Source organism: Bos indicus x Bos taurus, chromosome 9 (assembly GCF_003369695.1).
Source record: "Bos indicus x Bos taurus breed Angus x Brahman F1 hybrid chromosome 9, Bos_hybrid_MaternalHap_v2.0, whole genome shotgun sequence".
NCBI classification, from domain to species: domain Eukaryota; kingdom Metazoa; phylum Chordata; class Mammalia; order Artiodactyla; family Bovidae; genus Bos; species Bos indicus x Bos taurus.
In genome coordinates, this window is record NC_040084.1 from 94,618,370 (window position 1) to 94,642,966 (window position 24,597).

Here is a 24,597-nt window from a genome sequence, read left to right on the forward strand (position 1 = left end):
CCCATGGACTGTATAATCCATGGGGTCACAAAGAGTCAGACACGACTAAGCGACTTTCACTTCCACTGTGTCCACTGTGTCTGTGATGCCATCCAGCCATCTCATCCTCTGTCATCCCCTTGTCCTCCTGCCTTCAGTCTTTCCCAGCATCAGGGTTGACCCAGGGAAGTGCACAAACTTGTGTGTTAGCAGAGGCCTCAGGCGGCCACTGTGGAGACCGCCGGCCAGGTCAGCTCTCTGCTCATGCTTCAGAGACACAGCCTTAAAGAAATAGAGATGTGACTTGTGTTATGCTTGGCATAACATTCCACTGAATTTGTGTCAAGTTTGGGGAAAATCCCCTGAGGATCAAAATAGGGAAACTGAGGCACGGGACCCCCCCCACCCCCGCCATGAATTACTAGAAGATGCTGAATGTCTGTGATGCGTAGGGGGCTGTAGAGCGGGACCTGGGACACAGTGGAGGAAGTGATTAGAAAGCCTGTAGAGGTAAGTGGTGAGAGCTGAGTCGTACAGAAGAGAACATGCGAGAAGAGTTCAGAGGGAGCGATCCGCGCGGCCTGAGGGAGCTGAGACTGGTGATGGTGAGACGGCAGTCTATTAATAACGGCTGTGGCTGACGTTTGTAGGACAGCATTACACTCTGTTCCAAGTGCTCTACGTGGATGAACTTTTAAAACCTCACCCTGTACTTGTGTGCTAAGTCGCTTCAGTTGTGTCTGACTCTTTGCAACCCCGTAGCCCCCCAGGCTCCTCTGTCCAAGGGATTCTCCAGGCTAGAGTACTAGAGTTGGTTGCCATTTCCCTCTCCAGGGGATCTTCCCAACCCAGGGATGGAAGCGGTGTCTCCTGCATTGGCAGGCAAGTTCTTTATCCTCCCTCGGAAGCCCTTCTGTACTTATGAGGTACTATTACATCCCATTATATGTATTACATCCCATTATATGTAACATGCCCAAGATCACACAGCTAGTAAGTGCTGCCTTGTCAGGACCCAGACCTCGGCATGTGACATCAGAACCCGTCTGTGTTAGCTAGTACCTGCTGCCTCCAAGTCAGGACTATGCAGAACACAGTCAGCTCTAGACTTTTTGTGAGTTACGCTCATGTATATAGACTATTTCCAACTGATAGGCCAAACAATCATCAACAGTATTAACTGAGCACGTTTTCCAGGTTTCTAGGGTGAGTTTCCAAGCCTTCCTCTCTTTTGACTTCTAACTGTGTAAATGGAGAGACACCACAAAGCCGCTGGTTTGTCTCAACTTTGGGCTTCCCTGATAGCTCAGTTGGTAAAGAATGCACCTGCAATGCAGGAGACCCTGGTTCGATTCCTGGGTCAGGAAGATCTGCTGGAGAAGGGATAGGCTACCTACTCCAGTATTCTTGGGGTTCCCTTGTGGCTCAGCTGGTAAAGAATCTGCCTGCAATATGGGAGACCTGGGTTGGAAAGATCCCCTGGAGAAGGGAAAGGCTACCGACTCCAGTATTCTGGCCTGGAGAAGTCCATGACTGTATGGCCCACGGGATTGCAGAGTCAGACACAACTGAGCGACTTTCACTTTCACTTTTCTCTATAGCTCCATGGCCAGTCATCACTGACACGTGCTCATGGATTGCAAACTGGGTTTGATTGTCAGGGAAACTTCATTGGGGAAGGAAGAATGATCCTCACCCCACCCCACCCCCCAAAGAATATCAAGCATATATTCCAAGGCCACTTGGTAACTGACAGTACCTTATGTTCCCGGTGTCATTGGGTAATTGGAAACTGACCATTTTCCAGTTTGTGTCTAGAAAGCTGAGAGCCCAGTTTGCCACACTTGTCCTGAATTTGGGGATGTTAGGGGGCCCCCCAACCTGTCCCTCCGAGGCCTCCTCTGGGGAGTGACAGCACAAGGAACAGCCAAGGGCTCAGATGGAAGGGCCACCCCAGGCCAGAGAGTCAGGCATGCCCGGAGGGCACCCTCTCCAAGGAAACACTAGACTCACCCAGGAATCCCTCTTGGAGCTCTCCAGGCCAGAAAAACCCTCCGGAGATGCTTGGATTTTCACAGTTAAACTATGTTTCCTCCTGGTGTGTGTTTATTTGTGGACACTGGGGATAGGCCTTGAAACACAGGGTAGAAGAGACGAAAGAGACCTGGACAAGCATCTTTGTCGTCTCTAAAGCAGACATCCGAATCTAGGGAAAGAACTCAAGTCTCACGTTTCATCCAGATCTCTTCTTGTTCCCGAGTCTTTGATTTGCACTTGGCAGGCACTGCTTTTGTCGTCTCTAAAGCAGACATCCGAATCTAGGAAAAGAACTCAAGTCTCACGTTTCATCCAGATCTCCTTTCTGGTTCCCGAGTCTTTGATTTGAACTTGGCAGGCACTGCTTTGTATTGTTTACAGACCAAATCTTGTCGTAGCTGAAATTATTACTCCCACAACTGGATTAAATTTGCTGGTTTGGCCGAGTTGGGACTGTATTCTTTCCACAATCCAAGTCCCTCTGGAGCGGGGAACTTCTCAGCACTGGCCCTCCACTCAGAAGAGCTTGGCCGCTCCAGGGTCTATGCAGAAAGCTGGGTGCTGCCCTCTGTCCCAGGTCCCTGGGCTCCCAGAGCTGGCACTGATGAAAGGAGGGGGTGCTGCTTGTCTTCACTGCTCCCTCCAGTGGTCCTTGCTTCTCTCTGCCCTGCCTCACCCAAGCCTGGGCCCCGAAGAGTGCCAGGGCATCTCACTGGCGTCTCAGAGAAGCCTGTAGAATGAGCAGTATCCCTCACCCCAGACAGGGGCCAAGGACCCCCCTGTGTGCCCAGCATCCTTCCCTTAGACAGGGGCCAAGGACCCCCGTGTGCCCAGCATCCTCGCCTCAGACAGGGGCCAAGGACCCCCCATGTGCCTAGCATCCTTCCCTCAGACAGGAGCCAAGGACCCCCGTGTGCCCAGCATCCTCGCCTCAGACAGGGGCTCAGGACCCCCCGTGTGCCCAGCATCCTCGCCCCAGACAGGGGCTCAGGACCCCCCGTGTGCCCAGCATCCTCGCCTCAGACAGGGGCTCAGGACCCCCCATGTGCCCAGCATCCTCGCCTCAGACAGGGGCTCAGGACCCCCGTCTGCCCAGCATCCTCGTCTCAGACAGGGGCTCGGGACCACCCGTGTGCCCAGCATCGTGTGCCCCAGACAGACGTCTCTAAAGCGTTCTCAGCGCAACAGTGTGCTCACAAGGGAGAAAGAGAGTGTCTTCAAGTTTCCCCACAAGAGCCAGAGACCACGAGGGCAAAGACCCACCATCTGCTCCTTGCAGAGCCTCCAGGGGGGTGGGGGCAGCAGGATGGAGGCAGCCAGGTCTGGGGGAGGGGATTCTCATAACAGCAGGAAGAATGGAAGATTGGAAAAGCAGAAAGTCCCAAGATGTGGTCAGGGTGAGGCCCTACGGGCTGGTGCTGTGGGTCAGTTGGTCGTAAGAATTCTCTTGGCCACTGTTTCTGGGCTGGGGATGCCGTCTAGAGAATGTCAACATAAAGTCCATCAGGGACAAGTCTGAGCAGCGGGAGGGGCTGTGATGGGGTCGGGGTGCAGGCCTCATGGGAAATCTGGGAGGGCTTCCCAGAGGAGGGGGTGTAAGGTGCGAACCAAAGGAGCAGGAGGAGCTGGGGGAAAGGAATCACGGGAGGAGAGCAGGGACGGCATGTGCAAAGGCCCACAGGTGAGGGGAGAGCCCCGCTTGTCAGAGGAGGAACTGGGGGAGTGATGGGGGGTGGGGGGCGGTCCCGGGGGGCAAGCAAGGCCAGAGATGAGATGAGGGACTTCCCTGGTGGTCCAGTGGTTAAGAGTCCTCCTGCCAATGCAGGGAGCATAAGTTCCATCTCTGGTCCTGGTCTGGGAAGATTCCCACATTCCAGGAGCAGCTAAGCCCGAGCACCGCGCCTACTACTGAAGCCCCTGCTGCTGCTGCTGCTAAGTCACTTCAGTCGTGTCCGACTCTGTGCACACTACCCAAAGAGTAGCCCCCGCTTGCCTCAACTAGAGGACGCCCCCCGCGGCAACGAAGACCCAGCACAGCCAAAAATAAATAAATAAAATAAACTTTTAGAAAAGAGAGAGATGAGATGAGCTTAGGAAAGCTCTCAGGGCTTTCTGAGGCCCAGGAGGAGACTTGCGGGGTGGGGGCGGACAGTGTCACAGTCCTGGGGGCATGGCTGGCCCTTGAAACAGGCTGAACACACAGGAGGGGGGCCCAGAACCACTTTTTCTATAGTCCCTCCCGTCCCTTCTGACTCTCTTGGTGACCTAGTTCTTTTTCTTCTCCTGGATGAAATCTCCTGCATGTCCTTTAATTTCTCCTGTCAGTTGGGGGAAAAAAAAAAAGGACTCAGGGCACTTTCATTTCCTCCAAAATAGTGTCATTTCAGTGAATCAGAACTTCAAAGTTCCCTGAGAGTTAACACTTTCCACCCCTTCCTCCCTACCAGAGCTAGCTAGATTCCAACATATCTTTTGGGGGGCAGACAATTTGACCCCTGACACGCCCCTTCCAGCCGCCTCCCACCAGCTCTCCCCCAGGAGCCGTGCCCAGCCCCCGCCCTCACCTCGCCAGCCTCTGCCCTGGATCTCATCACTGGCAGGAGCTGGGGACCCCTCTCCCCAAGATGCCTTTCTGTGCCCTTTCACCTTTGATCTTTGATACCCTTGAAGGCGGCTGCACACTTGCTAAGAGCCCCCTCTGACGGTCCTGCGTGGGGTCCAGCACCTCTCTTTTGGCAGATGGAGGTTCTTGTCTCTTGTTTTTTTTCCTAAACCTTCCAGGGATTTGACCGAAACTGAGTCAGAGTCCCACTTGAGATCCTATCACAAGTGTCTTTTAAGGGCTTATTAGTCTGTCACTTGAAGACCTGAGGTGGCGGCTGTGACAATAACCCCTGTCTTCTGAGAGTGGACCTGACACCTGGAGCAGCTTTCAGCCGCCCAGCCCCTACCCCACGAAGGGGAGTAGGTGGGCACCTGGGTGTGCTCGGGACGTCTCTCAGAGGCTGCCGGGAGTGTGCCCCTCCCACGGTGGGCGGCCTCGGCGGGAGCCCCACTTACTGGCCAAACTGCCTGTCGCCCTTGGCAGTTCTGCCCTTAGACCCAAGGTCATCTTGGAGTCTTCAGTCAGGGAGGGAAACAGGCAACCCTTTTGATGGCAAAGTAACCTTCACCCTTACCTCCCACCTGGGCAACTGGGCCGTAGCGTAAAGACAGAGATTGCCCAGGAAACTTGTCTGCGGGAGACTGAGGACCTGGTGTGATTTGTTCAATCAGCAAGTGTCTGCTCGGTACTGGTGGCAGAGCCACCACTCCATGACAGGCGCACGTGGGCACAGGCAGACCCAGCATGTGGTGATATGATGCCCAGGGTGCCCGAGGCTGTGGGAGAGGGGCCGATGCTCCGGGGCGGGCGCCCTGGGGCAGACGAGATGAAGCCTGCCCTCCCTCAGGAGTTGCAGGCTGCTCGATGGAGAAGACGTGGGTTGAGATCACTGTGACCCCAGCCAACAGTGACGTGGGCCATCGGGAGGGTCACAGGCAGGATTGAGAGGAGCCGAGGAGGGAAGAAAGCAGATGAAGCGTCAGGAGCAGAGGCTGGGGGCCTCTAAAGACCAACAGCAGATGGGCAGGGCAGTGGAGGGTCTGGGCAGTTAAAAGCCAGAGGCTACACAAAAAAATACAGAGACAGAGAAGCAGACAGCGCACAGCGGATGTGTGGTTTCCGGGCCACACGGGCACAGCCGGTGCTCAGACGCACTGCTGATGGAATGACGCTGGGAATGCGGCGAGCGATAAGATCTGGGTTTGAGCCTGGGGAAGAAGGCTGGGGACAGGTTGTGGGCGGCTCTGCTGGCAGGTGATGGAGGCCATGCAGCGAGGAGGGGTGATGAGATCAGGATGGGACTGGACAGTGGGAAGGGGACGGGGTTGGGGGGGTCATAGCAGGTGGCAGGGAGGGGTCAGATGCTCCAGGCGTTTTTAAGGACAGAAGTCTCCGACTCTGGAGGCTGACCATACGTGAAGGCGAGCAGAGGTATTTTCTGAGCTGCTCAGGGTTGGGGGGACATCACAGAAAGGGGGACCCCCTGGGGATGGAAATTAGAAGAGTTTTGTTGGCGTTTTCAGCTTTTGATTCACTCGTCTCCTGCATTGTTCTGTGTTCTCTTGTAGCCTCATCGACCGAAGAGGGTACATTCAGCCCGACACCCCGCAGCCAGCCGCGCCCTCCAACGGGATGGCCACATACGGTGCCACACAGTCCCAGAGTGACATGGTAGGACCCGGGGTGCCCCACAAGGGCTCCTCTCCCGCATCGGTGTTCACTGACCCGTAACAACCGATCGCCTAGCTTCCTAGGACACACATGGCTCAGGGAGGAAAGGAAGCTTGAAGTGAAGGCAATGCCCATTGAAGGGTTAGCCCACCTGCAACAGGGGTGGGTGGTGGGTCGGTTTGTTCAGGGCTGTGTGGGAGGAGTACTCACACAACATTGCCTCCAGAAACATCTTGGACTGGAAAGCCCCCTCACCCAGAACCAGGCTGCTGTCCAGAGCGAGACAGAGCTGCCCAAGCAGGATGGGCCTCTGGAGAGTCCCCGAGTCCCCTGCTGTCCCCTTGCCACAGTCTGTACCCACTCCCCCACCCCCTCTTTAAGTGTGCAGCTGGCGGGGGGAACTCGGCCACCAGTTCTCCCCACTTGCAGCCCAAATCTTAATCAGCCCTGCACGCCTTAGTGCAGAGAATCAGACAAGCTGTTCGGGCATTGACAGCAAAAAACGGACTGGGCTGGTCTCCGGAGAGGTCCCCGTGTCACGCATCTGTGAAGGCGGGGACGGGTGCTTTGTTTTCACTCTGTACCTGGGAGGTGGGGCTGGGGCAGGTCTTTCCACGGGCACCTGAACTCACAGCCTGCTGGCCTGGACCCTCAGGGCCTTCACACTCCTCCGTGGTCTGGCAGGCACGGCCCCGCCATCAAGAGCAAATCTCTCTAAAGAAGTCTTTCTTGAAGCGACCCAGTGTGGCCCCAGCGCTGTCTGTAGACCTGAATCACCCACAACAGAGGCCATGGCAAACAGACTGGGACACAGATACGTGTTCAGAAAAGAGGCAGTGACCCTGCAGGACTTGGGCGTGGAGTCTATGCGGAGGCCCGGGAGCGGGGAGCCAGGAATGTCCCCTGCCTGTCAGCTTGGGGACAAGATGACCACACAAATCACCAGTGGGAAATATCAAAGGAGGTGCCAGTTAGGGAAAATCTGATGTCAGTATGTGGACTTGGGGTCCCCTTGGATGCTTAGGGGTGGGGGGCTGTCCCGCAGGCATCTGTATAGAAAGCTCGGGGGAGGTCTGCTCGCCCATACTTATGAAGACATGACGTGGTTTGTAGAAATTCACTTTGAAGTAGTGGAAATGTGAATCAACTTTATTTATTTTATTTTATTTATCCTAGAAGTACTCCATCTGACATTTAAAAAGAAAAAATAATTATAATGTGTCCATGTTTATCATCGGGCTATTAATCTGATTTCATCTCACAGACTGGAAGATTATTTTTTTAAATCAACATTTATTATCCTTTGCTAACTTTCTCTCTATCTGCCCCTGCCAATTCTGCCCCCACCAGATCAAATCAAGTTTCTTGATCTAATAGAGCAAGGGAATAGTTTCCCAGAAACCAACACAATATTGCAAAAACAGTTATCCTTCAATTAAAAAATAAATAAATTTAATTATAAAAAATAACCACTGAGGGGGAAAAAGATAATAGAACAGGGTGATTCTGAAAGACAGTGGAAGGAAAAACTTTGCAAACAGGCAGATTTAAGTAATACTGGACACGGCGGGGAAAGACAAGAGGGTGGGGTGTAGGATCAGAGAGCCCGGGGGTCACAGTGACTGACTCAGGGCTGCGTGATGTCACCAAGTCGATTTGTCCAGAGAGCCTTAAGTTAGTAAACCATACAATGAAGAAGGGGTTAACCATGTTCACCTCCCTCCTATCACCACTTTATAACAAAGGGCCTGGCACGCAGTAGGTTGGGGCTGGTTAAACATTCCCCTGCAGGGGCTTGCTTAAGGGAAGTTCTAAACAAATATTTAGTTTCTTCCTGTCTTCTTTTCCTCATTCCTTCCTTCCCCCGATTCCATCATATCTAGAAAAGGCTCCGCCCAGAATGTGGAAGCAGGAACTAACAGAAAAGGAGTTCTCTTTGGTGCCGTGACATGGCAACACGGCTTCATGCAGTGATGGCCTCAGTAGGCTCAAATTAACCCACAGGGCCAAGAGACAGGACACGTGCATTTTGCCCACTAGACACTGAGGACTATGAAAAGTTTTAAGACCTGAAGAAAGAACTTATAAGCTCCGAAACACAAAAACAGCAAAATCAAAATTAATAAATGTTTAATGTCTGCGAGACCCATGAATATGTCAACTTCATTAATTGTTAAATCTAGCTTTCATTAAAATTTCATTACCGCTTAGAAATGATTTGTAGGTTGGGTTTTTCTCACTTCATAAGAATTCCCCAGCACACATGTAATTACAGAGAAATCATTACCAATTATAAAGCGAGTTGCTCATAGACAGATACATTTAAATATTAACTGCCTTGGGGCCCCCTGCACTTCCTGTCTCGCCATGGCGCCTGTGTTCGGAGAAACCCAGGGTTCCACTGGGCTTAAGGCTGGGAGGTCTTTGTGGCCCCTAAGGCTCCTACCCACTGCAGGGAGTGCCCCCAATATGTCAGAACATGTTCAGGGGGAGGCTGGATCTGAAAGGTCTTTAAGGGACTAAGATGAGACATGCTGTTCATGGCCCCACAGGTCGGAAACCGGAACCGGAAGGTGGGCCAGGAGGCAACCTGTGCTCAGCCCAAGAGGGAAATGCTCAACACCCAGAGCTCCCAGCGGGTGGGAGCCCCCACCCCAGAGGCGCTCAGGCGGGGGGAGACAGCACCCCCCCGCGATGGGAGACAGAGGACTCAGCGTTGGCGGAAGGGCTCAGGGTTCCTTCCGGTGCAGAGCCTGTCACCAGGCTGCAGCGACATCACTGTGCCAGATAACCTTCCATTCCTCTGTGCATTTATAGGCCATTCAGGCACTACAGCATGAGTCTTTTTATTATTTCTGTTGTTCTTTACGGCTTCTGTGGCGTGTAGACCGTGTTAACGGGAGTAAGGGGAGAGGAGACAGCTCTGAATGGGCAAGGCTGGCACCAAGCAGAACACGAAGGCTGACGTGTCTCTGCCCCACCCTCCTCCCTCCAGTTCCTTCTTCACACAGCATAGTGTGTACTGAACCCCACACCTCAGCAGCAGGGAGCATTACCACGCGCCCTTCCAAGGCTTTCAAATAACTCACACCGGCCCTCTGAGCCTACTACTGATTTTATCCCCATTTTACAGACTAATAAACAGAGGCACAGAGGACTTTGGTAGACTTGCCCAATTCAGACGCCACACTTTGACCCCAACAGTTCATACTCTCAAGCCTACACTTGGCTACGCTGTGGCCGTCAGTCCTGACTGTGTGCAGGGTGACTTTCTCCCATATGCTTACCGTCTCCACATCCCATCACCCTCAACCTGTCTCCTCTGTCAATATCTACTCCTAGGAAAAGATCTGTTTTCAATCATCTATGCATCGAAGGGAATTTAAGTCAAATTTCAGGAATATATGAATTTTAATTGTGGATGAAAGATTTTGTCCTCTATTAAAAGCATTTTAATAGACTTCCCTGGTGGCTCAGACAGTAAAGAATCTGCCTGCGGGAGACCCAGCTTTGATCCCTGGGTCAAGAAGATCCCCTGGAGAAGGAAATGGCAACCCACTCCAGTATTCTTGCCTGGAGAATTCCACGGACAGAGGAACCTGGCAGGCTACCATTCATGGGATCGCAAAAAGTCGGACACGACTGAGCAACAAACACTAAAAGCATTTCAAGCAATAATAATAATAACTGAGTAGTAACTGTTTGTTCAGTGCTATATCCCCATTGTCTAGACTAGTTCCTGTGGTAGTTGAATTCAGAAGTGTTGGTTAAATGAGAGAAGGAAAGAGAGAGAGCGATGGATTGCTATGTGCCAGGCACCGGGTCAAGTGCTTCGCATGCATTATCGTCTCATTGAATCCTTATAGAACCACCTGATGTGAGTGTTCTAATCACCCCTTTGAAGAGACTGAGATTCAGGGATGCTAAGTTCGTGAAATAGCTAACCAGTGGCTAAGCTACTATTTCGTCCTTAGAAGTCCGACTCTAAGGAAAGTACTCTTCTTAACTATGCTCCAAAGTATCCCAGGTGCATGGTCTTCTTATGGGACAGAGTGACATGAAGTCTTCTCCCAGGGCAGGGAAACCACTCCTCCCAGGCCTTCCATTGCAGAAGGATGATAAATCTGCTGTGGTCGGTCACAAAACCAGCGGGGGACTGAAGGCAGCCTCTCCACAATCTAACCTGCAACTTGACTAAGCAAAAATCTATGAAGCTGCAGCCTCTCCTCTGTTACAAATGACAGTCTTAACCAATGACACGTTAGCTATTTTTTCCCTCTTCACTTGCTCCCCTAAGCACGAACCATTTTACAGCACTTTAGTCTAAGTGTTGACGGTTCGTCCAGGTAGAAGCATCAGTACCAAATGAGTTATTGACCTAGTCCAAGGGTGATCTCCACTGTTAAACTGCTCAGAGTTCATTCAGTTTCTTGGGTCTGAAAGTTACCATTTTTCATCAAACCGGGACATTTTGCCTATTATGTCTTCAATTTATTAATTTATTTATTTTTCCTTATCTCATTTTCTCTCCTCCTGGGACGCCAATTACTCATATGTTAAACCATTTGATGACATTGCCCCAAAGGATAAGTCCCTGAGGCTCTGTGCATTTTTCTTCAAACTTTCTCAGTTCTTCAAATTAGATAACTTCTTTTGATCTATCTTCATGTTCACTGATTCTTTCTCCTGCCCCCTCCAACTACTGTTAAGTGAATGCAGAGAATTATTCACTTTGGTTATTATACTTTTTAGTTCTAGAATTTTCTTTTGGTTCTTTTAATTTCTCTGTTGGACTTTATTTCTGTACTGAGATTCCTTATCTGTTTATTCATTGAAGCCATATTTTTGTATAGTATTTGAACATTATTATACTGCTTAAAGTCTGTATCTACTAAACATATCTGGGTTACCTTGGGTTTGGTGTCCACTTTTTCCCTTAACTCTAGATTACATTTTTCTATTTATTTATATGTGTATTGGTATTTTATTGACTACATTTTGGATAGTATATTTGTAGAGACTAGATTTTGTTATCTCCTAAAGAGTGTTGATCCTTGTTTTAGCAGGCAGTTCAATTAGTGGCTAATCATCTTGAACTTGTACAGGTGTGATTTATATTTTGTTAATGCAGATTTATGGGCAGTCCAAGATGTTTCTCAGGCCCTCTAGTTTGAGGGAGCTCAGCCTCCAAATTCTGTCTCTTCCAAATACCTGGCCAAATACCTGGTCAGGGTTTGACTTGTCCATCATTAGGGGTGGTCCTGGGTCTCTGTTTAGGGTATGAGTCTTTCTCCTAAGGTTCAGCCTTCTGAATGCCCTAGCTGGATGCCAGGCATGTTAACAAGGTTTGGGGGATGTTAATGTGATCAGTGGTCCCTGACATTCTTCTTCTCAACTTCCACTGTCTGTGGGCCTCTCTCAGCCTTATTACAGCTGCCGTTTCACTGGCTTCAGGGGAAAGGGGACAGGAGAGGGGACTCATGCTGCACATGGGCAGCACAGTTGTTGGCTACAGACTTGGGGGGTGGCCCTCACTGGCATCTCTGGCCCCCTTCTCTGCACAGCATCCTCTTCAGCGATGCCCTGCCCTACAGATCCAGCCGCTTAAGCTTCTGACCCTCTGATCTCTGCTTTCTCTGTATTCTGTTCAGCCTATACCATGGTGGGGAAATTCTCCCCAAGGAAAGGGCTGCTTGACTGTGGGGCTCGCCTGTGAGTTTCTTCCCTTTCAGGGATCGCGGCCTTGTACTGTCTGTTGTGCCCTATTGAAAAATGTTTGCCTCACATATTTTGGCCAGTTTTATATATGTCCTGTACACAGAGGGAATACTAGCCCAGTAGAGGTTACCATTCCTGGGAATAGAAGCCTTATCTCTGTGATCAGAGGACACTTTGCAACCAGCACTGCCATATTCCCCAGACACACAGTTTTGCTGCCTACTCCATCAACAGTAAACACCGATTTAGCTGTGGGACATGATTCCTCTGACCTAGAAGTATTTCTAGTGCTCACCTAGAAAGGAGGAACATTTGGAGACTTTATATTTAGCACCAGACTTGGCATGTTCCTTTGCAGAGAGATTCTAGGTATCTCAGGCCAAATTTTTGCCAGCTGTTTTATTATTAAAGTCTAGATCAGAAAGGCATTTCGCAAATGATAGGAAAAGTGCTCCTAGGGAAATTGCACTATTTCAGAAGGTGAAGGTAAAGGCTCTATCTAAGTCTTAGAAAAACATACTGATATTGCAGGGCCGGAGAATCAGGTAAATATTGATAGATAGCTGTCATCAAAGTGCCCACTGAGGTCTTACTTAGCATCTCAAAAATGGGACAGTTCACTGTTAACTTACCATCTCACATAATTGGGGAATGGAACTTCCCTCTACTACAGATTCCCAAGGAATAAAACATCACAGAAGTAATAAAGTGACATCAAAAGTATTAAAATGATGTGTGACCCAAGTATAGCCCTTGTCATGTGAATACCTATGAATTTCTGAGGAGCCCACGCTAGAATTTCGTGCACATAACCCCAGGGCCTACTGAAGATCGTATTTTCATTATTCCTACTTTCCTTATTATTGGCATTTGTTATTACCTTATTTTACTATGCATACCTCATTTGATTGTCAAATGATTTAAGTTCTGTGTTACATCAGGGTCATAGCTTGTTTAAAGCTGGCACTTGTAGCTACAAAGATCCTTTCAGATCATGTGCTAAACACAAAGATAGTAACAGTACATAACTGTTGGGCTATTTTTTTTTTAATCATTTGCTATATTTACTTAAACTCATTTTTATTTTTTTATAAATTTATTTTTTAATTGAAGGATAATTTCTTTACAGAATTTTGTGTTTTTCTGTCAAACCTCAACATGAATCAGCCATAATTAACCCCATTGTTAAATCCCCTCCATCCAATATCAAAACAAATTAAAGCTGGCAGTTGCAAGATTTATTAAACTGGTCTCACAGGAGTCCTCTCCATGCATAGTCTGAAAGTTCAAATATGATAGAGAAAAATAACTTGAGCGAACTTAAATGATAATGTTTTAAAAGAGAATAAAAACGAAGAACTCCTTCTAACCTACATTTTAGGTGAATTTTAGAAACTGATAGTGTTTTTATTAAAGTAAATGAGCATTCATAAGACCCCAGAACACAGTGTCACAGCCAAGCAGAGATAACCAGTGCCTGATGCTAATACTTTTGACAGAATTGGAGCAAAAGAAGTAAATATTTCCTTTATTCTTAATTTGTATAGGAAACCATCTAGAAAACTTCTAGCTTTGGGTTTGGCAGCATTTAATCTGTTTGCTAGGTTTATTTCAGACAAGAAGTCAGCCAGAGTAAAATAATATGTATGCCAGCAAGAGCAATTTTATTTGAAAATCTGCAGAAACAAAAATAATTTATCTCTATGGTATTTTAAACTGTAACATTAAGTGATAATGTGTGTGACATCTGAACATCTGAAATGATACAGTTCTTTGCAAGTTAAATGCCGGCGCTTCGTTTAGACAGTAAATCAGCCAGCTGTCGGGGACTTCCTGCAACCACAGCAAATGTTCCAGCACTCCAGACAGGATTAGTTTTATGCTGTGGACAGAGAGGTCTGCCCATAGACATTCTCACAAGCAGTCAGGTTTCTATTCTATTAGTAGTCAGCGTTTGGATGATTTTTGGCCTAAAATAAAAAGGCAATTTCATAGGGTTCAACCTAGTATTTCACAAACGTTGTTTTGGAATGAAAACAGGAGTTTCTCAATTTTCTCTTCTTGGTGATGGATGGTCACTGTCCGATCTCTGGCTGCTTGGTTATTTTTCCTTAAGATTATATAACTGGTTAGATACACTGAAGTATACCTCATGGCTTCTTGGTGTTAATGCTGGACTATCAGCCCTTCTCCAAGGAGTGAGAGAAAAAAGTGAGCAGGAATGGCTCCCTCTACTGGTTGAGGATAAGAGTCCTCAGATAAACAGCCAGCAAGGCGGGTTGGTGGCTTAAAAAGGTCAGAGAAGAGTTGTTGAGTTCAGTCGCTCAGTCGTGTCTGACTCTTTGCAACCCCATGGACTGCAGCACACCAGGCCTCCCTGTCCATCGCCAACTCCCGGAGTTTACTCAAACTCATGTCCAGTGAGTTGGTGATGCCGGAGGGAGGGGAAGAAAAACAGAAGAAAGAGAGAAGAGGGGGAATAAAGTGGGAGGGAAGTCAACAAAGGAAAAGATGGAGAAGGAAAGAGAAGGAAGAGAGTTGGTGAAATCAGAGAGAAAGAAAATTAAATAGAAAAATCAACAAGAAATGGGCCAATAAGGATTAGAAACAAAGGTAAAAAAAAGGCAGAGGTGTAAGGACATTTTTTCATGGGTCATCTTCACAGTAACCCTAAAAATATTGGCCATTTTCTCCCTGGAAGTTCTCACACAGGAATTATAGCCAGGAAGGTTTACCAGCCCACTCTCCTTGGAATTCTGGCAGTGTGCAAAATGAGGAAAAGGCTGGACTTTTTCTTTTTTAAATCAGCTATCTCCTGGTCATCGAGTTTCTTCTAAGAAGATGCTTGAAACATGCAAAGTTAATATGAGAATTATGAATTCCACTGTGGAGAGGCATCACGCTCTCCTTGGTTGGAACCCACATTAGTATCCTGTTCCATGCTGGTAGGAAATTTATACAGACAATATCCTGTGGAAGAAAGCCTGGTCCCTGGGCACCCCCAGATGGGAACTGGTCTTCTAAACAGAAATCAGTTTGAATGTGGCAAACGGTTTTCAAAGTCATGGGTTACAGCAGGATTTAGACACTGAGGTTCAAGCTGGTCCCAGCAATGAGTGTGTGTGCTCACTGATAGAAGCTGGCCGCAAGGGAAACTGGGGGAGGGGTGAGAGGGTAAGTTCATCATTAACATGAAAGCAGTCCCCAAAGCAAGGGAAATAGCCACAACCAGGCTCCGAGAGACAGTCATCTTTTAAAATATTTAAACAAATCCCTGTAGAAGAGGTGATCATGTCAGATAATATGTCAGCATTCAAAATAGTCATTTTGAAAAGACTTGTGACATTTCGATTTTTGAAAAAACTTAAATGGTTTAGGCTACATGTTTTCTTTCACATATTTAAGTCCTTAAGCTTCACCCCTGGAAAATCAGAGAGCACTTTCAGCAGGAGGCTGAGCACAGATTGGCTACAGTTCGAGCATGTTGTGGGTTTGGCCACAGGAAAGCATCAATAGACATATGCAGGAAGGACCCAGGTTTGGAGGTACCTGAGTCATTCAATCTGAAGCTCTTTTGAAGAAAAAGAAACCAACTTGCAAAAGAAAACAAGTAAGGCCTTGGAAAACAAGCAAACAAGAGGCCCTGAACTTAAGCTCATAGCTTCAGAGAAAACCACCTCCAGGCGTTGCCTAGCAAGGGATTGCTGCCCAAGGTACAAAAGAAGCCAAGACTGTGGCACCGGTTTTTGAAGAGAGAAAGAACTTTATTGAAAGGTTGACCCTCAAGGAGACAGGACTCAGCTGTTGCCTCCATCCAGTTTTGGGGCGAAAATGAAAGGGGTTGGGGGAATTTCAAACTTGGAAGCTGGTCGACTGGTCTTAAGTCAGCCCATACAAGCCACAAGTGCTGCCAGAAACCAGGTTTTTCTTACTGAAGGACTTCTCGATTCCTACAGGGCTCCAGTGGCAACACTTCTGTGGGTTCCATAAACTGAAGATTCCTGGTTCCAGGGTCACTCTGGAGACATGGATTCCTATCTTGCATATGCACAGTGCTGTCTCTCTAAATATTTTCTTTGATTAAATCAACAATCTATTTAAGCAGGCAAAACCAGTTTAAGTTGGTGTTGTTTCGCAGGTATCTCATCTAAGTCAGCACAGGGTGCTTTAGGTGAACTCTCAGAGGACCCCTCAAACTTCACATCAACTTCCCAGTGAATATGAACTCTCCAGAACTTAACAGACCACGGTTGGCCCCCTTTCATCCCAGGGTTTTGGGATGGATGTCCATGAGCTCTGCTGCACAGCATGGCTGGAAAGGCATGACCAGGAAAGGGAAAAGGCGCCTGACAGGAGACAGGAAGGAAGAGATAAAGAGATTGGGGGGCCCGCCTCTCCCCTTGTGCCGCTTGACCTTGGGAATTTCCTCCAGCTTAGACCTCTGACATATTTTCCTGTGAGTCTGGAAGAGGTAGTCACAAGTACTTGGGCCGACCCCTAAAACAGAATTTGCCTATCAGTTTTCAATGTTTTAACAAAAGGCTTTCTTCAGGTCTGCAGAGACGAGCAAATCTAGTCGGAATTTCATCTTTCTCAAGATCTGGGGATGTTGTGGAGACAGAGATTTTAGGATGAATGAGGGCTTTCCAGAAAGAAAACTTGAGAACCAGATTCCATCATCCAGAAAGTGGCCTGACTCGAGCAGCATCTCAGCCCTGGGGTCGCAGGCCAGCTCAGAGGCTGAGTTTGAGCTCTAGGAAACGGAGGCGGCACGAAAGTTGAGCCATCACCATCAGCCAGGACACTAATGGGATTTTCATAACATGTTCTTTGCAAAGCACAATATATCCAGAACCCTGGCATAGTTTCCAGGAGATGAACATTTAATCAGGAAGGTTGCCCTTCCCCACCTCTGTTCTGTCAAGATTGAGCCCATGTGCTGAACAGAACTGACAGCGTTGGAGACCGTGAGGGGCCCTGAGCTGCCTGCCTCCCCCAACAGCCCCACGGCTCAGCACCCCCCAGTGGCCAGGGTCCCTGCCCCGAGCTGCAGCTCCCTGCAGGAGCAGAGAAAGCTGCACGCACGGCTTAAGCACTGCTGTGGCAAAATGTTCAGGAGATGACTGGGGAAATGCAGACACTAAAGGACTCAAAGCCTGATAGCCCCTTTCTAGCACTTTTTAGTGGCATTTCTGTCTCATCCGAGTGGCCCCTCCACCCCTCTTCTTGAAGTTCCCTTGGCTGGGATGAAGCCGTGATAGAAAAGCCAGGATCTTCCCTGAGATTTGCTTTCCCTTCTTAAAGCTCCATTGTGAGCCCTATTCTTGTCTGGAAGCGAGGTCTTTGAACTTCTGAAACCTGAAAATTCTATAGTGATTGCGTCTCTTCTATCCCCCTCACGGAGGGTGGGGGGCCGGCTCAGGGATGGCCCACTACTCGTGATTTTAGAAAGAATCCCATTTGGCTAGGAAGGACACACACACCCCGGAGCAAAAGAATAAAAGAACTGTGACTTCGGGAGAAACTGTTTTTCCCCCTGAAGCCTGTGTTTTGCCTGATCTGAGTGGCTTCTGTGCACGGAGGCTGAGTGAGTGATGGCAGTTCTAGTCGTGTCTCTGGGCAGGAAGAAAGGGAAGCTCCTCTTTCACAAAGCTGCGAGTATGTGGTTCGACAGTAACTCTGGAGTTCAAACGAAGGGAATGGGGATGATAGACAAGCAATATTTATTAAGCACCTGCTAGCTGTCAAGTGTGCAGTGGTGAAAAGGGGCTTGCAGTCAGACAATGCCGGTCCCAAATCCCGACCCATTGCCTACTTTTATCTGTAAAGTTTTGAAGAAGGCGCCCACTCACACGAGATGTATATGTAAAGAGGAGAAATGTGTTTAAGAGCTTCCGCAGAAACAGAATGGAGCGCCTAGCTTCTTACTTGAAACGTTATCAGGATATGCTCCCCTAATAGCCACACTTGCTCCTGAAACTCACTGAATCACCACACAGATTCAAGTTCAAGAACTCCAGTCATGAGAAGTCTCTTCTAGTTACTCTGAAATTTGCCCACAGCTCAAGGGAAGGGGTATCAGAGACCCACGTTCCCCTTGCTAGAAATGTGTTCCCACTATTTCCTTTGCTCAACAAGATTAAGATTTAAGAACACTTAAAAGAAAAGCAAATAGTTTTGTAAAATGCTGGCATTCTCTTTCAGAGTTAAGAAAACAAAAACCACAGCTCAGTTAATGGTTCTTGAAGCTGATAAAAACTTAGCAGTGAGGAATTTTCAGGCTTTTACAAATAGTGTGATCAGGCCCTCAGGCACTTCTGTTGCCCCTGTGTTTTTCTTTTTGTGTGTGTGGCACAATATACATACGTAAAATGTACCATTTTAACCATGTTTAAGTGTGCAATTCAATGGCATTAAGCACATTCACATTGTTATCCAACCCTCTGCTGCTGCTTCTGCTAAGTTGCGTCAGTTGTGTCCGACTCTGTGCGACCCCATAGACAGCAGCCCACCAGGCTCCCCCGTCCCTGGGATTCTCCAGACTAGAACACTGGAGTGGGTTGCCATTTCCTTTTCCAATGCATGAAAGTGAACAGTGAAAGTGAAGTCGCTCAGTTGTGTCCAACTCTTAGCGACCCCATGGACTGCAGCCTACCAGGCTCCTCCCACTATTGGAAAATCCATGGGATTTTCCAGGCGAGTACTGGAGTAGGGTGCCATTGCCTTCTCCGTATCCAACCCTCACTACCATTCATCTCCAGAACGCTTTTCTTCTTGCAAAGCAACACTCCATACATCAAAGGGTAACTCCCCAACCCTTTCCCTTTCCCAGAAGCCCCCATCCTACTAGACTCCTCGAGGTGCCTCCTATAAGTGGATTCATACAGTAGTTTTCCTTTGTGTCTGGCTTATGTCACTGAGCATGATGTCTTCAAGGTTCATCCATGTCACAGCATGTGTCAGGATGTCCTTCCTTTTTACAGATAAATGTCTCAGTCGGTCAGTCAATTCAGTCGCTCAGTCATGTCCAACTCTGCGACCCCAAGGACTGCAGCACACCAGGCTTCCCTGTCCATCACCAATTCCCAGAGCTTACTCAAACTCATGTCCATCTAGTCGGTGATGCCATTCAACCATCTCATCCTCTGTCATCCCCTTCTCCTGCCTTCAGTCTTTCCCAGCATCAGGGTCTTTTCCAATGAGTCAGTTCTTTGCATCAGGTGACCAAAGGATTGGAGTTTCAGCTTCAGCATCAGTCCTTCCAATGAATGTTCAGGACTGATTTCCTTTAGGATGGACTGATTGGATCTCCTTGCAGTCCAAGGGACTCTCAAGAGTCTTCTCCAGCACCACAGTTCAAAAGCATCAATTCTTCAGTGCTCAGCTTTCTTTATAGTCCAACTCTCACATTCATACATGACTACTGGAAAAACTATAGCTCTGACTAGATGGACCTTTGTTGGCAAAGTAATGTCTCTGCTTTTTAATATGCTGTCTAGGTTGGTTATAGCTTTTCTTCCAAGGAGCAAGCATCTTTTCATTTCATGGCTGCAGTCACCATCTGCAGTGATTTTGGAGCCTCCCAAAATAAAGTCTCTCGCTGTTTCCCCATCTATTTGCCATGAAGTGATGGGACCGGATGCCATGATCTTAATTTTCTGAATGTTGAGCTTTAAGCCAACTTTTTCACTCTCCCCTTTCACTTTCATCATGTCTGCATAGACCACATCTTGTTTATCCATGGATGCTTACTTCCACCTTTTGACTACTGTGAATAATGCTGCTGGGCACACGGGTGTACAGGCCCCAGGGGAAGGTGGGGTTGTTGTTTGTTTGGTTTTTTGTTTTTGTTTTTTTAACTGTTGTGTTTTGGTGTTTTATTTTTTTATTTTTTTTATTTTTTTTGCTGTGCTGGGGTTTAGTTGCAGCATGTGGGATCTAGTTACCTGACCGGGGATAGAACCTAGGCCCACCTACACTGTGAGCGAACACAGAGTCTTAACCACTGGACCACGAGGGAAGTCCCAGGTGCCTGTATTTGTAAAAGAATGTGGGTAAAGTGGTTTTCAGCATAGGAGCCACATCGACCTCAGCCCAGGGCAGGTGCCAAAGCCTGTGCCTCTTTCCCCGGGGTTGTTTTTAAGTTAAGGCCTGTCTGCAAACAGGGGCCGGAGCATCCAGCCTACTGCAGCTGGGACCCTCCACCCCAGGTCCCCATGGGTGACTGTTACTTTGAGCAGCTATTCAGACTCCAGGTGTCTCCAAGTGGAGCTGGGCTACAGCGCATGCTCTCCGCCCTGTCTGACCCAGATGTCACTAACTGGTTTCTCTCTCTCTCGCATCCCGCCCCCTCCTGCCCTCTATGTCCCCTTTCCTACCCACCCCCCACCCCCCTTGCCATCTCTCGTCTCCTCTTTGCTGGCTCCCTGCCGCTCTCCAGTGCGACCAAGACCAGTGCATTCAGAGCACCAAATTCGTTTTGCAGGCCGCGGCCACGCCCCTGCTGCAGAGCGAGCCCAGCCTCACCAGCGACGAGCTGCACCTGCCCGGGAAGCCGGGCCTGGGCACGCCCTGCGCCAGCCTGACACTCGGGCCGCCCACGCCGCCCTCCTCCATGCCCAACCTCGCCGCCGAGGCCGCGCTCACGGACATCCTGCCCCTGAAAGACGAGCACGTGGGCCACCAGTTCCTGACCCCGGACGAGGCGCCCTCGCCGCCCACAATGCTGGCGGGCAGCCCGCTGGCTCACAGCCGCACCATGCACGTGCTGGGCCTCGCCAGCCAGGACTCCCTGCACGAGGACTCGGTGCGCGGCCTGGTGAAGCTCAGCTCCGTGTGATCGCGTGGCCCCGGCCCGCCCAGGGGATGCTGCCCACCGTGGGAGCGGCAGGCGCAGCGCCCTCACCGCGATCCCCCACCGTGTGACCCAGTGCGCGGGTGGCCAGCACAGCTCTAAGCCCTGGGGTAGGAAGACCCCTTCTTGGGAGAGAAATCGGAGGGCCCAGACGGGCAGGACCTCAAAGGCTGACAGCTTGGTTTCATTTGAATTTTCTGCCCCACCCTGACCGGCTTCGCTAACAATGAAAATAGAGACCTATTTTCAGGTGTTTGGAATATGAAGGGTGGGCCTTGGGGGAGGGAGACAGCCGCGGGAGGCGCCCCCCAGCAGAGTCTGGGGGGCTCCTCTTGCTGCTCTGGACCAGGTAACAGAAGGTTTAGGACCCTTGTGGCCGGACTGAGGTTGCACTTAAGTGTTATGCTACTAATATTTGAAATAGACATGCCATTCCATTTGTTAATTTAAAAAAGGGAAAAAAAAACCCGACCAGATGTGGACTGCATGCCACGCTCCAGTCTGTGCACGGTGGTGACGGTATTGGAAAGGAACTGCTGCTGCTTTTCTTTCTTCTTCTTTTTTTTTTTTAATTTCGTGAATTCTCAAGTGCTGTTTTATGGGAAGACGGTGCAACAGACCAAGGCTAATGGACCTTGCCATCCTCGCCAGCTTCTTCAGCTTAATTCTACACAAGTAGGTGGCGCCTGGGCTGCGGAGGGGCGGGTTTTATCCTATCCAGTATCAGTTAACCTTCTGTTTAGTAGTTAACCTGAGGTGTTGTGTTGCACACACACAGCACTGCAATCTTCACCTCCTTGTGTGACCAAATTCCTGTGGACAGCCAATAAAATGACGTCCTCTGTTATTTCGGATCTGTGTACAGTTATCCTTCTCAGCTGACATGACACCACCACCACCCAGATGGCCTGCAGAGAGTTCGGTTTTATTGAAGCAGCTCTAGTGAGGAATGGTCCCCAGTCAAAAAACCAGCTCTTTGAATTGTGGGGGATTCATGGGATGATGGGGCTTCCCTGGTGGCTCAGACAGTAAAGAATCTGCCTGCAATGCGGGAGACCTGGGTTTGATCCCTGGGTTGAGAAGATCCCCTGGAGGAGGAAATGACAACCCACTCCAGTATTCTTGCCTGGAGAATTCCATGGACAGAGGAGCCAGGTGGGCTACAGTTGTTGGGGTCACAAAGAGTTGGACACGACTGAGTGACTATGGCTGTGGTGGAATTTGTTCCCTTTTTACAGATTGGGCCATGATTACGGATCTATGGCCAGTTGTGGGGAGAGGGCTCAGGGAGAAGCTGGGCTGGGGGCGTCTGCTCTGCTTTGGGCTGTGTTTGAGTGTTGCCAGAGCTCAAGGGTAACTTGAGATCCTGGTAAAAGTGTCAACAGAGAGGAGGAGAAACTGGCTTATTTTAGGCGGGGATCATGTCGATTGTCATTCTTATCCAGACACTAATCAGAATGGAATTAAGAAAATTACCACTTCACTCAGGGTTATGTATCATCTAGAAGGGAACCCACCAGCTCTGCATTTAGGAGGGAAGCCACTTGGAAGGCAGCTGCAGGGACTAAACAGCCTTCTGTCCTTTCCAGACGATAAACCCAGCAAGCAAACCCACTCAAGTTCAAAGTTGGGCGCTTGCTCCTCACAGCCACATGAAAGCAAGGTGCACTGATCGGTGACACCAGAAGCCCTGGATGATTTGCACTGATGGAAAAGGGCTGTTTCTCCTGAGGAAGAGTTCCCCTCATATAGAAGAAAAGCAGAAAAGAGGAAAGAAATAGAGAAGCACAGTTCAAGTCTTCTTTGGAATAAGGTCATTTGTTCATAGGTAAAAAAATAATCTGTGCTGAAAATAGCTGCAGTCAGTGAGTTCCCTTCTAGATGATACATGAGCCCGAATGAAGCAGTAATTTTCTGCAGCAAATCTTTGAACCATCCTTATGTTTCATACTCTGTACATGAATAGAAAGTGGGAAAGGTAAATTATGTGGCCATTTTTTATTTTCTGGGCTGCTTCACAACCTGTGGATTTATACTTCACACTTGGAATTTACACTCACAGGGACAGAGTCCTTCCTTACGCAGCCACACACACCCACTGTCATATACACACACACAATTCTCCTTGCAGACGCTGCTTATGAGCAAAAAGTGACAGCCCCTCAGTGTGTCTTCCTTGACTTCCCAAATTCTCTCTGTTCTTTGCCTCCTTCCGTCTGCTCCCCAGAGACCCGGGAGAGAGTTGGACCTGGTGAGAAGAGAAAGGTGGCTCAGTTCTCACTGCTCCCTGTGTGGACAAGTCCATTCCTGACTTCTTCACCTGGAGGAAAAGACAACGGCCTCTCCATCTCTAACATCCTCTGATTCAGTGATTGCAATTTCCCATGACCAGTCCTCTTCCCACCTCACTGGGAAAAAGTCCACGGAGCAAGGATCGTTACTCACTTTTCTCTACATGAGGCATGTTTGCTTAATATTTAATGTCAGTCCTCCATCCCACCTCTAAGTCCGTCCCCTGTATACACTTGATACCGCTTATCAAAGAGGGGATTGGGGGTATTGGTGACACCCAGCTAGGATCTTCAGGGTCCAAGAGGAAGATGAACTTGAGTGGGCTGATTTGCTAAGACAATTAACCTCTTAAAACCCCCAAACCAGAGGGATCCCCGTAGTCCTTCGCTCTGTGGCTTGAAAAAGAATGCAGTGTCTGTAGGTTGACCAGTTGTGCTCCCAGGAGCTGCCTTCTTCCCTGTGGGTGAAGGGTTGATCTTTAGCAGACTGATTTCCCCGGTTATGGGTCTGCATTTCCCATCACCTGATTGCATATAAATCTATTTAATATTGAGTAGTTCCATCTAGTTGTGGCTGAATAGACCTTGATCTTTCTGCATTCTGTCAGTGGGTTATGGATTGATTGCATACTAGCTATAAAATATAGGATAAATATTTTACCATGCTATTAAAGCTTGGACCGTTCTCAAACACACTCACGTACACACTCATTTTGTTGTTTAAAAATTCATCTGCCTCCATCCTTCCAGGAGGGCTCGGGTGCTTCAGGCTTCTCAGGCACGTGAAGGCTGTATTTAGCCTGAACGCCCAGGTTCCCAGGAAGGCCGTGGATGGAATACCAGAGCAGCTGACAGCCTGCCACTGAAAGGGCACGGCGACCTGTCGCTCTGCGCCTGGGGAGAGTCAGCCCAGCGCTTGTGCTGTGCTTGCTCAAAAATGCTCATTCCAGCTTTCAGATGTAATCATTTCAGCCTATGAGAAGGACGGCACCTTCTCACCCTGAGCCAGCAAAAAAGCCAGATACCTGTTCTGATCCGGAATAGCACCAAGGAAGGATGTTCTCGGAGCTCTTCCCCGCTCCTCCGAGTGCACTGCCATCTTCCCCTGCTGCGTTTAGGATGCTGACTGGGGTTCAAAACGAGAAGCAAACCCCATGTCAGGAGGCCTGAGTGGGTCAAGCGCTTTCTGTGGCTTTGAAAGCCCCTTCACTCTTCATGCCCTGATTCAACCCCAAGAAAGATGGGATTGCCAACACCGGCAGTGGTGCCCTTGATGCCGAGGTGTGTGACGGCATCTCCAGGGAAGTACTGGAACTCAAGCTACTTGGGGTCCCTGGAGCAGCCTTTTGGGGGTACAGAGCCAGTGACCAGCCCCTCTGTGGGTCTCAGAGCCTCCCAGCCCTGCACCCCACAAATGATTCTCTGTAACATCACTGCCCCGT

At 49.0% G+C, this 24,597-nt stretch overlaps 1 protein-coding gene across 5 annotated transcripts in view; it reads left to right on the top strand.

Annotated features, from left to right (window-relative positions):
* The window catches only part of ZDHHC14 (zinc finger DHHC-type containing 14), a 292,970-nt gene extending 271,256 nt beyond the window's left edge, over positions 1-21,714 (top strand). For 3 of the 5 annotated variants that reach the window (XM_027551932.1, XM_027551928.1, XM_027551929.1), the window contains 2 exons: positions 6,190-6,292; positions 20,451-21,714. In XM_027551932.1, the coding sequence (XP_027407733.1) occupies positions 6,190-6,292; positions 20,451-20,849 (502 nt within the window). In that variant the 3' untranslated portion in view covers positions 20,850-21,714. The remainder of the gene's footprint in view (positions 1-6,189; positions 6,293-20,450) is intronic. The other 2 variants (XM_027551930.1, XM_027551931.1) reach the window with 1 other exon arrangement.
* The last annotated feature ends 2,883 nt before the right edge of the window (positions 21,715-24,597 follow it).